Source organism: Rhinolophus sinicus, linkage group LG13 (genome assembly GCF_036562045.2).
Source record: "Rhinolophus sinicus isolate RSC01 linkage group LG13, ASM3656204v1, whole genome shotgun sequence".
NCBI classification, from domain to species: domain Eukaryota; kingdom Metazoa; phylum Chordata; class Mammalia; order Chiroptera; family Rhinolophidae; genus Rhinolophus; species Rhinolophus sinicus.
This window is the reverse complement of record NC_133762.1, coordinates 41253409-41270099: the sequence shown is the minus strand read 5'-3', so window position 1 is coordinate 41270099 and position 16691 is coordinate 41253409. Positions and strand designations below refer to the sequence as shown.

At 41.8% G+C, this 16691-nt stretch overlaps 1 protein-coding gene across 1 annotated transcript in view; it reads right to left on the bottom strand.

The window, feature by feature from the left end:
* The window catches only part of TMC2 (transmembrane channel like 2), a 60529-nt gene that overhangs the window by 21917 nt on the left and 21921 nt on the right, over nt 1–16691 (bottom strand). The window contains exons 8-12 of the mRNA XM_019733728.2: nt 10505–10603; nt 8351–8493; nt 6419–6566; nt 3139–3327; nt 24–203 (exon numbers count right to left, since the gene is read on the bottom strand). Of these exons, the coding sequence (XP_019589287.2) occupies nt 24–203; nt 3139–3327; nt 6419–6566; nt 8351–8493; nt 10505–10603 (759 nt within the window). The remainder of the gene's footprint in view (nt 1–23; nt 204–3138; nt 3328–6418; nt 6567–8350; nt 8494–10504; nt 10604–16691) is intronic.

Sequence of the window (16691 nt, the reverse complement as noted above, 5' to 3'; positions counted from 1 at the left end):
GGATGTTTGCGATTGGTCTTTACCTTGAGGTGGACATCATCCATCAGGGCCAAGAGAAATGTGTAGAGGTTCCCCAGAAAGAGCGCAAAGATACGTCCCAGCTGCCACTTCAGTCCAATGCGCGGGTGGTAATTCTCCAGGGCAGCGATGGTTTCAAACAGAGGGGGACAAAACATCCCAAGCAGGGACATCACAATTTCTACCTGAGAGGTCAGGAAAGCCTGGGTTACTTGTGTCATCAATATCACTTGGTTGGTCACCATCTCTGCACCCCCAGGGCCATACATCCCTGTCTCCTTTTTGACCTCTCCTCTGCCTCTGGAGATGCCCTGGGTCTCCAAAACTTGCTGTGTGACCCTGGAGAAGGCATCAACATGCCCTATGCGGTCAGCATATGTCCCACACATCATAATTGCTCTGTGACTGGTTGCTCTCATGATTGTTGCTATTAGTATTGATAAAAACAGCAAACTTCCTTTGAGAAGTCAACGAGTTAACCTATGGGACAATGCTTTGTGTTCTGTAAAGTTGTGAGCTAGGGAAGGGTCACCGTGAGAGCTCTCATTTCAGGAACAGGGAAGAGAGGAAGCTCAGATCGCAGAATGGAGCTAACAGTGGAGGGATGTGGTCGGGAGTGTGGCACTGGGAGTCAGCTCTCTGGATTTGAGCCCCAGCTCTATCACTTGCTGGCTGTGGAGCTTAGGGAAAGCTGCCTAACTTCTCAGGACTTCGTGTTTCTTCACGTGTCCAATAGTGAGGACAGTCCTTGTTGTGAGAGTCAGAAGAGATCGTGAGCACAGATCTCCAGTTCAGAGCCTTGTAAGAGGTAAGCATTCAATTTCGCCTCCAGTTTCGGGAGAATCCTGACTATAACTGAACCTGACCACAGTTGAACATTCTGTCTGCAACTGAAACTGCTCACCCCGTGGAGGGTAAATCCTTGAGCGGCTGACCAAATTGCAGGTTGATCAACACTTCTGGGCTGGTCCTGACACCCCCTCTTTCTCTCACACTGACTTGGCCTGGCTTCTCATCACCTGCATTCCTGCACACCTGCTCACACCAGTTCTTCCCACTGGGAGAGCTATCCCTTTGTCACATCCATCACTGCCCTTCTTTACATGGTTGCCTAATGCTCAGCCTAATTCCTGCCTTCGCCACAAAATACCCCCTGTCTCTCCAGCTCACACGGACGTTTCCACCTGCAACACATCTGTAATCCAAAACATCGTATTTGATCACGTTATTCCTGCCTACTGCTGTTTGTGCTTTGGTTTGTTCTTGTTAGGCCTGCTTCCTACCTAAAAAAACTGCAATCGCTTAAGGACAGAATTCATTTGGGCAACTTTTGTACCCCCTCATAGCTTAGTGACTTGATATTTTAGATGAATTAATTGTAAATACCATGTATCTTTAAAAAAAATTCAATCTGAGTATTATTGACTTTAAACTGTAGGTTTAATCCATTTATATTTACGAGGTTGGACAATTAAGTTCGTGAACTCATCCTAGAAAAAGTGCTACATACCTCATTTCACTACTAAATATCACTAAGGTCACCTTCGAAGTACTCCCGTTGGGAAGCTATGCACCAATGCCAGTGCCTAGTCCACCCTTCAGAGCAATTTTAGAACTCTCTTTCAGAGCTGTCGTTGTATTACACTTAATGTCCTGAATGTCATCAATATGCCTTCCTTTCAATATTTCCTTTATCTTTGGGTAAAGAAAGAAGTCATTGGGGGGCAGATCAGGTGAGTAGGGAGAGTGTTCCAATACAGTTATTTGTTTACTGGCTAAAAACTCCCTCACAGACAGTGCCATGTGAGCTGGTGCACTGTCCTGATGCAAGAGCCATGAATTGTTGGTGAAAAGTTCAGGTCATCTAAGTTTTTCACGCAGGCTTTTCAGCACTTCCAAATAGTAAATTTGGTTAACTGTTTGTACAGTTGGTACAAATTCATAATTATAATCCCTCTGATATCAAAAAAGTTTAGCAACATCAGTGCAACAAATTTACAAACTTAATTGTCAGACCTCGTATTGTAATCACTGATACAGATTTAAATCTATCTGATTTTGTGCTTTATATTTGTCCTACCAGTTCCTTTTTTATCCTTTCTTTCTTTGTGGCGGAAGATGGATTTTTTTCTTATTATTTATTTAGCTTGTGATTCTCTGGGTCAGTATTTGTTTCTCGGCTTAGCGAGGTGGTTCTTCTGCTGGTCTCACCTGTATTCATTCATGAATCTATGGTGAGCTGTTGGTTGACGACTTCATTCACATGTCTGGGGGCTGACTGGCTATCACCTGGGGTGATGAGGGAACTGGGCCATGTCTCTCATCATTCAGCAGGCTAGTCAGGGAGTGCTCACATGGGGAAGGTCTCAGGGTTCCCAAGAGACCAAGTTCCAATATACAAGCACTTTTCAAGTCTGTTTGTATTATGGTTGCTACTGTCCCATTGGCTAAAGCAAGTCGCATGACCAAGCCCAGCTGGATTCAAGGGATGGGGAAACAGATTCCACCTCTTCCTGTGAGCAGCTAAAATATCACATTGCAAAGAAATGTGCATACAAGGATGGGAAGAATTTGTTGCCATTTTTGCCAACTACAACAGATGTGAAACTCCCAAAAGAAATTTATGGATTCAATATAATCATAATAAAACCTTAATGTGTTTTATTGTGGATCTCGATAAGAAAACTCATTCCACCAGAGAGCAAGACATACTATAAAGCCATAGTTAATGAGTGTGTCATTAGTGCAGAAATAGACAAATAGACCAATGGAATAGAAAAGGGAGCTCAGAATCACAGCCATGAAATAGTAGACACTTGACTTATGATCTATGACACTGTAGAGCTGTGAGGAAAAGATCACCTTGTTAATAATTGGTGATCCAACTGGATATCCAGTTGACGGACATGCTAATTAAATCCACCTTTATCTAGCTGCAAAAGCCTAATAACACGTGACTCTTTGTTCATGATGTTCATAGTACTTTACCGGGGATGGAATTTCATTTTTAAAAATAAGTCCTATAATCCAGACTTTCAATTATTCAGCTGAATGGCACAGGGACCAGTGTAATTTCAGTATTTGCCCCCAGTATTCACTTCTGCAGAATGCCCTTCTTACCTCATTCCTTTCGTACCAGCTGACATTCTGCATTTTGGAGAATTCCTGGGATCGCTTCACCACAAAATAAATGAGATACCCGCTGCCACACAGACAGCAGATGATCAGGAAGTTGGCCAGGACGCGGAGAAATCTTGTCAGGTGAATATTTTCTTCTTTGCTACTCTCTTGTTCATCCACTATTGATTCCTTCATTTGTGAAAATGAGATGTGAATAATGTCAGTCCAGGACCCAACAGGAACTGTGGTTGCTGGGTTCCTCAGATGACTATTTTCTATATTTCCATAAATGAAATAATACAGAGGGGTGGTATAAAGTACTGTGGTCCTATGGAGCATTAGTTCTTTCCCTTATGAAAACATATTTTGTTACTGTTTGGTACATTAAATAACAAAAGTTTAGATTTATTGAATGTTTACTATGTACCAGATGTGGTGCTAAACACTTCCCATACAGTATCCCTCTTAATCCCCACAACAAACCAATAAAGCAGTTATTATTATTACCCATATCACAGATACTAAGTGTCGTGTGGGGCGGCCTGCGGGGTCTCAGCTCCTGCTCCCCACATAAGAACGCAGGATGTGGCTAGGCCAAAAAGGAACACCCACGGAGCCATAAGTAAGGGAGTCATGCCACTATAGTTTCACTGGAGGCTGGATTCACACGACGTGCGACCTGCTGTCTGCTTTTCTGCCAACCGACCGACTCCCCTCCCCAGCGCAGCCGCGGCAGTTATATCAGTGGCCAATTGGCTAACCGGCTACAGCTGACGGCCAACTAGCCACAGCCAACGGCCATCTACTACCCCAGTCAGCACCTTTCCACGTGAGGCCAAGAGCCTGAAAACTTCTCTCTGGGGCTATGTCCCACACTAAGGACCAGAGAAATTTCAGTAACTGATGAGGATTGTTTTAAATCTATAGATCAAATGGATTAACATTGAATCTCATTATTGGGTCTTTTAATCCAGTGGCTGGCCTTTTCTATAAAAAAGTTCTGGCCAAACCTTTTCCAGAAAAAGCCAGATGGTACATATTTTTGGCTTTGCAGACCATGTGGTCTCTCTCACAACTACTCAACTATGCCACTGTAGCATGAAAGTAACCATAGAGAATATATAAATAAATGGGTATAGCTTTGCTTCAACAAAACTTATTTACAAAAATAGGCAGCAGGCTGGATTTGGACCCTGGGCCATAGTTTGGTGACTCCTGTTCTAATCCATGAGCATAGTGTATCTCTCCATTTATTTAGAGTTTCTTAATTTCTTTTCGCAATATTTTGTACTTTTGGTGTAGCAATCTTGCACATTTTTTTTGGTTAAATCTACTCTTAGGAACTTTTTTTGTAATTTATGTCATTTTATTGTAAATGGAATTAAAAATTATTTTCAAATTGTTTGCTGCTATTGTATAAAAATACAATAGATTTTTTTTTTCATAGAAAGTTTGAATTTTATTGTTGACAACACATACTATCAATTGTTTTGTTTGAAATGAAAGGCCTGCTTTGTTCATTCTTGAGAAATGTCTGTCATATATATCACAGTTCTCTTTCTAAAATGCACGATTGATCTGCTGAAAATCTTTCCAAGTCTATAGAATAAAGTTCAAGCACTTTAATGTTTAAACTCCCAATTGAATCCCAATCTGACTCTGCAGCCTCTCTCACCATTCCTCCCTCCTGTACACTACACTTTGGCCATATTTACCTATTTGCTGACCTGTCTCCCATTCTTCTTTGCTAAGCCCTCAGCTATTGTTCTGCCTAGAATGGCTTTCTCCCTTTCCTCCATTTCTTAATGTTCTACTTTGAGGCTCCACACAATAGATTTTTTTATTGTTAATAAAATGTCTCCTGCATCAGTAACTCTATGAAGACACAATTAGTATGTGGCAGACTGGGGTGGAAAGCGAGGTCTCTTGGAAACCAAAGTACTTAGAAGGAGACTGCTAATCAGTTAACAGTTACTGTGTTCAGGTTCAGGTTTAATTAATTCATCAGGCAGTTAATATATATCAACACACACAATTCTCACATGTGCCCTGTTATGTAAGTGTATTATCTTGGTTTTTAATAGACTCAGAGGAGAAGCCTTCTCCTTCCCAGGTATTCAAAGTGCTTCATAGATATTAACCTTTTTGTCTCTCTCTGATAGGCCTGGAGGAAGAGTCAAAGCCCCTGTTGACTCTTACCCTACCCTTGGATGCTCCATCAGAGGCTCCCCATTGCTGTGAGGAGACGGGGAGAACTGAGTCAGCTCCCTGCTCCACCCACTGCCAAGCTGACAGCACTCTGGGGCTCATGGAACCCACGTGGGTGAGTTGCTGAGCCCACGCCCTGTCCCTATGGGTGTACCTGCTGTCTGTAGGCATTGGTCAGTGGGCAGGAGATCACTTCTCTTCCCAGGAAGGGCCAGGAGAGAGGAGAAGAAAGAAGACACAACCAAGTACAGTTGTGTTGTATCTCTGACCTCTGCCAGGTCCTGGGAGAAAGTCTGACAGATCAGACCGGAGAAATACTAAACTCAAGAATTCTGAACGGTTTTTACAGTCATGGAGGAAAAAATAAGATGTGCAGTGTTTCAGTGTCACAGCTTCTGCCTTCACTGAGGTGCTTACCCACCAGTTTGTTTGTATTAGGTTGGTGCACAAGCAATTAAGGTTTAAAAGGTTAAAAATAATTGCAAAAACCGTAATTGCTTTTGCACCAACCTAATAGATTATAAAATGAGATGTGTAGGTCACCTCACATCTCTTTTGTGAACAAATTAATGCGATAATTAAGTGTGGAGTTGCATACTTAATTGATTCCTTTATTCCCACACCCCTGAACCAGGGCTCTCAACTCTTTCTTGGTGTTCTAATCATTTGAGGAGCTTTTTAAAAAATCCGATGCCAGGACCTCATCCCACAGCAATTACACCAGAATCTTTAGGCGTGGGAACGAGAAGATTTTTAAATCTCCTTAGGTGCTTCAAACTGCTGCCCCAAATGCATCCTTTCATATCCTCCAACAGAAAACGTTTCCACAAGGAAATAGGCAGGAGCAGGTCCCAGCATCCATGATTCTCTGCCATATTAAGAAACAGATGGTAGGTACCAGCTGCAAGCATTTTTTTTTGAATTCTTGAAAGCTGGGCTCCTGATTCAGGTAAAGCTCTTGCCACAGATTACTTGGCAATCTTATTTCCCATGCCCCAGCTGGGAGAAGTCTCCCAATGACCAGAGGGACCCAAAGTTCCACCATGAGGTAGGAACGACCCTGGGTGGCTACCTTGAAGCTGGTGGTGATGGAGGCGTATTTGTTGTCAGCTGTCTCTGAATTCCCGATCAGGTAGTCCCAGCTGGTGAACATCTTGAAGCTGAATGTGAAGTTATCACTCTCCCCATCGCTCGTGCTGCCCTGGGTGTTGCTGGCCATCCTGTAGGGTGCACATCTCTGTTGTTATGTCAGCCCAAGGGAACCTCAGCCTGTGCCAATCTTGGGCACAGGTAGCAGACATCCAATGAAGGGAATGAACCATGCAGGGACATGGGTCAAGACAGATTTGATACAAGCCTCCTTCCCCCCAATTCAGAGTCCCCTGCAAACATACATGATGTCAGTTGGAAAAGAAGAAGCCAGCAGGATACGGGGCACTTAACCATGTTTTCTACCCTGATGTCTGATTTCCTGTGGCTTGACTTGCCTGCAAATGTTTTAGAACTCTTTATTCTCACAGAAGAGCATCCCTTTCTAATTTACTTATTTTCTTGGATAGAAAAAAATATCTTTTTTTCTGATATAAAATCCAGTAAGCCTTGAGGCAGTTGTTCCTGCACCCAGGTAACACGCATATTCTTTTCTTAAGCAACCTTGGTTGAAAGTACCTTGAACTTGCCTTATTACCCACCCATTTCATCCTATCTATCCTCATCCTCTCTTTGTGCTTTGTGGAGTTCAGCCCTGTGGGAATCAGAATTACAAGCAGGGGCTCTATCAGACACAATGGCGAGGGGTGGAGGGGTGAGGGGGTGATTTGCGTTCCTCTATAACTCTATCTTATCTATTGGCTTTTGGGATTTGCTGTTCCAGGGGCTTGGCAGGCTTAGTTAGCTCTTTGGTTCATCAAGGAAACATTCCATATCCCTATACGTACCTGGGATAATAGTAGGGAAAAATGTAACAATACGAAGGCTAAGAATAAAACCAAGCCCATTTCCTTGTTTTTTTCTTTTTATTTGGTAGAGCTGGGCAGCCACATGTCACCTCATGGTCACTATTGCATGCCAGGCAGGCTTTTGTGAACAGCAGCATTTCCCCCTGAGATGATGTGATAGAAAGCCAAGCTGGACCCACACATGACCCTCTCAGGGCTTCTAACCAGGTTTCGAGAGTTCTCTACTCTTCTGCAGACACAGCTACCCCTGCTCTTCTGAGAGAAGTGACCCCTTGTGGCCCTGCTGAAGGGTGGTGGGCTCTGGTAGTCGGGTGTGTGCAGGAGACTGTGCCACCCATCCTGTGCCAGCCTTTGCTGACTGGGGTCCCCTGACTTAGAAGAAAGTGAGTCATGGGTTGGACCAAATTTCTCTTTAGAGAATATGAATTAAGCACCACAGACATAATTAAGACACAATTAAGAACCAAGTCCACTTCTGACTGCAGAGACAGGTAGAATTGGGGCCAGAGAGGACACCATGATTAATCACATACATTCATTTAGGCTTATTGTTTATATTTTTGCAAGTACTGGGGTAGGTTCTCACATGCAAGCTAGAGTTATAGAGGAACAGAAGAGTTTTTCTGAGAAAGCTGAGCTTTGGAGTAAGCAAAAACAGGTCTTGCAAACTTCCCCAGCCTTACCTTACCAGGTACCAGGCTTCCCCTCAAACCACACTGGCCTTTTGACAGTTTCTGGAACTCACTAGCATATTTGCTGCCTCAGAGCCTTTGCACATTCTCCTTCTTTATCTGAAATGCTGTGCCCCAGACTTTCAGTATGGGTGGCTGTTCTCAGTATCATGGAAAGGAGTTTCTGTCCCATTTCACAGAACTTCCCACATCACCATGTTTGTTTTTTATAGTCATATGACAATCTGCTTTTTCTCTTTTTTTTCCCTCTCTCTAAATCCCCCACAAGAAGATAAGTAGGCACAGGGTGGCTATGGGAGTGGGCTGTTTGTGTGAAGAAAATTAAAAGTGTGCAAATCACATGGTCATACTTACGATCTGATGACAATCATCAGGCTGTAGCCGAACACGCTGATCCCCACCATAAAGTAAGCCATGGGCAGTCTGTACCTCAGCCACCCGATGGTCCTCTGGTCGTTGTAGTAGCCGTAGAAGAGAGCAGAATATTTCATGTAGCCCTGTGGGACAGCAAATCCAAATGCTCTGGGTTTGTAAGCTCAGTGCAGTCATCAGACACTTCCATTCTACCAGGCATGTCTTTCTCAGGGATTTCGTGGGAGTCTGAGGGGATGAAGGAAGAGTTCTGGATGTCCTTGTACTTCCCTTCACTTCCTGCACTTCCCCCAGTTGCTCCTGAGTCTATCCATGTCTCCACGTCTCCCTTTCTTTCCTTTCTTCATTCTCTTTATTTCTCCATTATACAGAGTGCATAGAGATACAGGGTGGAGAGGAGAATGTTGTTAACATTCAGGATAAAATTAAGGATAAGGGTGTGTGTGTGTGTGTGTGTGAACGAACATGCGCAAATAACTCCAATTTCTTAACCGCCCTCCCCATTCCCAGGGTCTTAAATTTAGCACTCCGGAAGTAGATGGGAGTCTGGGAACTTGCTCAGTATTTCAAAACTTCTAAAGAAAACTATATCTGATAAGTCTCACAGTCTAACCTGAAATTCAAGTTTTGTTTTGGTTTTAGTTTTTAGGTATAATTGGCTTTAGGTATAGTTAGTACATTTTTTAGGTGTAATTATTTAGCTTTAGTATTAACTTAGAATTTTAGTATTTCTTTTATGTCTCTGCTGAACATAAAACGGGATTATTGTTGAATAAATCCAGTTTGTTTTGGGTAGATAGAATGTTTCAACAGGGGTCCTTGGGTGAAATAAAGAACAAAGGAAATCCTTAGCAGTAGTACATAGAATAGTAGCAGTAGTATATCATCTTTAGCAGGGATATATTGTAATAGTACTATATCATCCTTAGTAGTATAGTCATTATTTGGAACCTGTTCCAAATGACTTGGGAAAATACTCCAACTCACTTTCACACATTTCTGAGGGGTCTTGAATCTGACCCTGAGAGAGAAGGATGGCAGCAGCAACGACCTGTTGTTTGAAGCATCACAGCCAGGACTCCCAGACTCAGAAACTCCGTAGAGCCTGCAGACCAAGCCCCACAGAGGTATGGGGGTGTGGGGATTCCAAAAGGAGGGAAGGGCATTCCAGTCACAGGATTCTGAGCAAAGGCAGGGAGGCTCTAAAAGTGTGTGATGCATTCATGGACTTCTTCCACACTTGGTAATATTGGGGTCTTAGGGGGGTCTTAGGTAGACAAGGGACTGGAGAGGTCAGGAACAGCCAGGTCATGGACAGGTCTTTTGTATACCCAATTCAGAACACTGGATTTTATTCCATTTGAGAATGGGAATAAGTGAACATCAGAAGTAGGGATGACAAGGTCAGGTTTGCATTTTAGAAAGATCAGTCAGGTAGCAGAGGGAATGGAGATTGTAGGAGAAAAGCCAAGGAAGAGAGCAGAGGTAGTCAATTCTGACAACGGTCCTGGTACAGTGGGGGCATGTTAAAAGGAGAGGTAAGAGGGATGGAGAAAAGGGGACCAATTCAAGAAATGTTTAGTAGGCAGGCTCAGACTTAGTGACTGATTGGATGTGGGGGGTGGTGGTGGGGAAGAGGAAACATAGGACGACTTCCAGGTTTCAGACTTGGATGATTGGATGAATGGTGATTCCAATAAAGGCGATGGGATAAATATGTGGGTTTGGTTTTGGTTGGACAGATGTTGGAATTTGAGGAGCAAGCAGTAAGACATTCACTTGAAGATGCCATGTGACATTTGGGGGAAGGCTGGAGTAAGTAATATACTTGAGGTCTTTATGTGGGTACGGGGAGAAACTCATATTGTAAGATCAGCTTACATTGATCTGGCAGAATGAGGGGAGCAGTATCTTCATGGGGACTCACATCCATCAGGATGTGTGCCTGGAGAGAGGAACCTATGAAGGGGACCTAGGAGGACATAGTTGGTTGGCTCATTTTGCATAGTGTTGGGATTCTATTCATTTAAAGCACTGGTCTTTCAATAGTTAAATGCAACATTTCACACATATCCATGCAATCGTTAGCACTCACAATCACAAAATAGAAGTGCATTGGCATGTTGGCAACGGTACCTCAAAATCCCAGAGGACAGAAAAATCCATGGCTTTTTCTTCCTCAGCCCGAGGCACTGTCTTCCTGGGTATACTTCCATATGGCATGCCCATCAGTACCTAGTGTAAGGACAGAATGACACAATTATATGTGGAGAAAATACAAATGCATGGAGACATTCAAATACTGGGTTAGAGATTTTCCTTCTCAGAATCAGATGTACCTATTTTCTTCTTTAAAAGACATTAATCACATTCCTGATTTTAAAAGTACCACACACTCATTGTAGAAAATGTGAAAAAGTACAGAAGAGCATTTAAAGATTTACCTATCACCTTCCCATCCTAAAGATAATAATTGTTAGATAGTCACGTGATTCCTTTCACATGTTGTTTCTGAGTTTTATATATATTGAAGTCTGGTTATTTTGTGACTGGTTCCTTATGTTATATGATATTCTCAAAACAAAAATATTTTTCCATCTCTTTACTTTCTGTCTGTGTCTTTCAATCTGAAGTGATTCTCTTGTAGGCTGCATGTGTAAGGATTTTGTTTTCTTATCCATTCAGTCCTCCCATCTTTTGATTAGAACATTTAACTCACTTATATTCAAAGTAATTGTTGATAGATATGTTGCTATTGTCACTCTATTACTCATAATTTTGATCCCCCCCCCTTTTCTTCTTAAAGAAGTCCCTTTAACATTTTTTGTAATAGTGGTTTCATGGTGATGAACTCCTTTAACATTCTCTTGTCTGGGAAGCCCTTTATCTGCCCTTTGATTCTACATGATAGTTTTGTTGGATAGAGAAATCTTGGTTGTAGGTCCTTGCTTTTCATTACTTTGAATGTTTCATGCCGATTCCTTCCGGCCTGCAAATTTTTTGTTGAGAAATCAGCTGACAGTCTTATAGGAGCTCCCTTGTAGGTAACTAACTGCTTTTCTCTTGATGCTTTTGAGATTCTCTCTTTGTCTTTAACCTTTGTCATTTTAACTATGACATATCTTGGTGTGGGCCTGTTTAGGTTCATCTTGATTGGGACTCTATGTGCTTCCTGGGCTTGTATGGCTATTTCCTTCACCATGTTAGGGAAGTTTTCTGTTATTATTTCTTCAAATAATTTTTCAATTTCTTACTCTCCTTCTTCTTCTGGTACCCCCATGATGCAAATGTTGGTATGCTTGATGTTGTCCCAGAGGCCTTTTGAGCTATCCTCATTTTTATTTATTTATTTATTTTTAATGTTTGCTATTCTGAGTGGGTGTTTTCTGCTAGCTTATCTTCTGAATCTCTGATTTGATCCTCTGCTTCATCTAATCTGCTGTTGATTCCCTCTAACGTGTTCTTTATTTCAGTTATTGTATTCTTCATTTCTGACTGTTTCTTTTTTATGTTTTCTGTCTCTTTGTTGAAGTTCTCACTGAGATGATTGGATTGGATGCAATGTTTTGGACTCTGCATCTGGTAGATTTCTTGTTTCCATTTTGTTTAGTTCTTTTTCTGGAGTTTTGTTCTGATCTTTCATTTGGGACATGTTTCTTTGTCTCCCCATTTTGGCTGCATTTCTGTTTTTGTTTCTATTTGTTCGGTAGAGCTGCTATGTCTCCCAGTCTTAGCTGAGTGGCCTTATGTAGTGAGTGCCATGTGGGACACAATGGCACAATCTCTCTGGTCACCTGAGCCAGGTGCTGCAGGTGTGTCCCTTGTGTGGGTTGTGTGTGTGCTCCTGTTGTAGTTGAGCCTTGGTTGCTGTTTGCACCTAATGGGACAATGGACCCTCAGGCTGATTGGTTGTGAGGACTGGCCTTGATTTTAGTGAAGGCGCTATTGTGCAGGGGCTCCCCCTACAGAGCGCGATTAGCTTTAGCAGGGCTTTGGTTCCTGCCCAGTCTGCCCTTTGGGTCTGTCATTTGTGGAGCTGGTTGGGTGGTGCTCTGATGTGGTCTGAAGCTGGACACCAGGTGTGTTGGTTCTGGGGCCTCTTGGGAGGGGCTCTGTTGCAGGCCATGGTCAGCTGCTGCCTCTGCCCTGCCCAGGGCCACTTGGTATGCACTACAAAGTGGCCTGCAGATGGTTACCACTTCTTCTGGGCTTGAAGGTGCCTGGGAGAGGTTAAGCTGGGAACTGAGGCCAGCTACTGCTAGTGCCAGGCTTGGGGCTGCTTAGCAAGAGGTACAGGACATGCTGCGGCCAGATACTGCTGGTCTGGTGTTTGTGAACCTTTGAGCGATTTTAGGAAAGTCCACAGCATGAGCCAAGATAGGCCATTTGTATGGAATAGCCACTGGAAGCAGTTTGGGTGGGCTCGTAAGTTGTGTGGGGCAGGGTGTCAGGATAACTACAGTAGGGCAAATGGTGTTGGCCAGACTAATGGAGACTCAGATATGGAGGCCACCTTTGTCATCATGCTGGCTGTGGGGAGGAGGGCTCAACAAAGGAATAATGCCTTCTGCCAGAACTTCTGTCTGGGAGCACTTCAGTCCTTGTTCTGAAGCCAGAAAATCAGTTCCTCCTAGTTTGTCCCTAGTGCCTTTTGAGCTGCTGCCTCAGCACTGGAGCTCGAAGTGAGTGAATTTGTAATCAAGTTAAGTCCTATGTGGGCCCTTTAAGAGGAATGCCTGGGACTCCAGCAGCCCTCCATCTCACTCAGCTGCACTCTCTACTTCACAGCCAGAAGTTGTGGGGACTTTGCTCCCTGGCACTGGAACCCTGGGCTGGGAGCCTGGTGTGGGGCTGAGACCCCTTTCTCCTCAGGGGGTACCTCTGCAGTTGAGATATCCCGCCTGATTTTTAACTGCCACATGTGGGTGTGAGACCAGCCTGTTCTGAGTCTCCACCCTTCCTACCAGTATCAGTGTGGCTTCTCCTGTATGTCCTTAGTTACAGGACTTCTTTTCAGCTAGACTTCAGGTGATTCTCAATGATGGTTGTTGTGTAGTTTAGTTGTAATTTTGATGTGGTCAAGAGAGGAGGCAAGCACAGTGTTTACCTACTCCGCCATCTTGCCCGGAAGCTGTAAGTGTGAGAATTTTAAATTTTATTTCAAACTGGATATTGAGAGTGTAGAAAATGCCACTGACATTTGTTTATTTAAAATGACTCCAGCCATCTCAATATACTATTCATTAATTCAAGTAACTTTTGGTAGACTCATTGGGAGCTTTTTTTTTTTTTTTTTTTTTTTATATATATAATAAAATCACCTGCAAACTAAAGTGATTTTGTATTTGTTGTACCAAATGCATAAGTTTAATTTTCTTGACTTACTGTGTTAGGTAGAAATTTCAAAATAATGTTGAAAAGTAGTTGGGATGGGGCATACAATGTTGCTGTTGATTTTCAGTAACACAGACTTTGGTATTTCACCATTTAATGTAACATTTCTTTTGTTTTTCATTTAGTTTATCATTTTTAGGTAATTCCCTATTTATTTTTGATTGTTTATAAGTTTATATTCTTATTGGGAAATATGTTGTATATAGAATAGTATAGATATAGCATATATGTATAGTTGATCATAACAAAAAGAAAATTAACTACTGTGTATCACTATTACTAGTTTAAGAAACAGAACATCACCAGGCCTTTATAACACCCTGGGTATGCCCCTCCTGATCCACAGAAACTGAGATAATAAAAGCTTGTTTTCTCAGCAAAAAAATTTGGGGTATTTTTTATGACGCAGCAATAGATAACTAATACACACCCAAATATCAGGAAAGAAATATGATGATAAAAAATTAATTATGTAGAAAATGATGATACAAAGATCTGAATGTGAATATTTACAGTCACTTTTATTTATAATAGCCTCAAACTGGCAACAACCAAAATGTCCATGAACTGGTCTCTAGACACTTGTAACAAACTATGGTACATTCATACAATGGAATATTACCCAGCAGTAAAGGAACAAACTATTGATACATGGATGAATCTCAAAGACATTGTGTAAAGTGAGAGAGGCCAGACACAAAAAACTATATACTGCATAATTCTATTTATATGCTATTCTGAAAAAGGCAAAACTTGAGGAACAGAAATCAGATCGTTGCTTGTCAAGGACTGGAGATAAGGAGAGATTTTGCTTGTAAAGGAGGCACAAAGGAACTTTTTGCGGTGACAGAAATATTCTATGTCTCCATTGTGGTGATTGTTATCTGATTGTATATATTTGTCATAACTCATTGAACTGTACACCTTAAAATAGTTAACTTTACAGTACGTAAATTATATCCCAAGAAAACCTGAATTAAAAGAAAGATATATCAGAAAGAATCAACAAGGCCAAAGTTGTTTCTTTAATAAAATAACTAAAAGGGACAAAGCTTTGATGCAAATGAGAAAAATATTACACTGTAATGCAAAAGGGGATATAACTTCAGATACATGAGTGATTTTAAAAAACAAGAAATGACTGTGTTTAACTTTAAGCCAATATATTTTAAAATATATTGCTGAATTTGAAAGTGCAGGAGAGTGATTACATGTGAGGGTTATATAAGTAATAAAATTGGGAGAAGTAGTTAGAGGACTTTAGTGTATATATAATTTTTTATTTTTAAACCTAGTGGTAGGCAAATAAGATCCTTCTTTCATCCTTTCCATATGTCTGAAATATTTTAATGGTTATTTTTAGAGGAAGTATCTATATGAGGCATACTAAGTGCTGTCTAAGTGATCCCTTGAGCAGAGCTCATAAGGTTTTAGTTAATTAAATTAATTAATGTACACCAGCAATTGTCAACCTTGGCTGTATATTACAATCACCTGGGGTCTTGTATGAATCATATATTGTTGTATAACAAATTACCTTAACACTTAGCAGCTTAAAACAACCACATTTATATCTTGAAGTTTCTGTGGGTCAGAAATCTGGGTGTGGCTTAGCTGGGTCTTCTGCTTAGGGTCCCTCACAAGTGTAGTCAAGTGTCTGCAGGGCTGAGGTCTCATCTGAAAGTTTGGCTGGGGAAGGATCTGATTCTAAATGCACTCACGTGGTTGCTGGCAAGATTTAGTTTCTCATGGATTGTTAGACTGAGGGTCTCGGTACCTTGCTGGCTATCTGAAGGCCACACTAAGTTCCTTGCCAAGTGGGCCTCTCGAGTCTGGAAGGTTGCTTCATCAAAGCATGCAAGCCAAGAAGGGAATCAAAGAGAATACCAGCAAGATGAAAGTCACAGTCTTTTATAACCTAATCATGTAAGGGACAGCCTTTGGTTATAGTTTGTTAAAAGCAAGTCACTAGATTTAGGCTATATTCAAGGGCAGGAGATTATACAAGGACTTGATACCAGGAGGTGGGGATCATTGGGGGCAATCTTAGATATCTGCCTACCACAGAAGGTTTTAAAATAGGGATGTTACAACCACAGTCTCAGAGATTCAGATTCAATTGATTGGGGTGGGCCTAAGACCTAGTCTTTTTCAAAACTGCCCAAGTGATTTTCACATGCAGCCAATGTTGAGATGAGGAGTACATGAACTCATCATCCAGGATGGCCTTGACAGCCAGCTCCTGCAGCGTAACTAAGGGTTTCCCAGGGATCATGAAGGCATCCTGGGCTCTGCGGGCAATTGTCATAAAAGCTGAACAAGATTCATTCTAGCATTCAGAGCTGTTTAATTCCATTAAAATGGAGTTAATGATTTGTGGCAAAAAGAGACGAATATGAGGAGGAATTCTGTTAAAGTTGCATAACATTTGAGGATGTCAATATTCTTATTCCCAGACCCTCTGATTCACCATAGTTAGCCTTAAGATGTCCATGAGCCCTGGGGATATCTGTTCATTAGGCTTATGCTGAAAACCCTTGGGCCCTGAAGTTATTCGTGTCTTTGACCAACAGGGCAATTTTCAGTGAGTTTAGATGTGTGTGATTCCCATGTGGCCAATTTCCCATTATCCTAACTAGGAAGGCATCTTGGTACACTGACATCCTCAACTGCTGTTATCCAACCTGTCATCAAGTCTTGTCTGTTCTGCTTCTCTCTAATTCTTCTCTTTTAATCCATTCCCATTAGTAATACCCTGATCTGAGAATGAGCTATTGTATTAGGCTCTTAACTTGTCTTGGCCTCTCCTACCGTGTTTCCCCAAAAATAAGACTTAGCCAGACAATCAGCTCTAATGCATCTTTTGGAGCAAAAATTAATATAAGACCCAGTCTTATGTTATATGAGTCTTATAGTAAAATAAGACCCA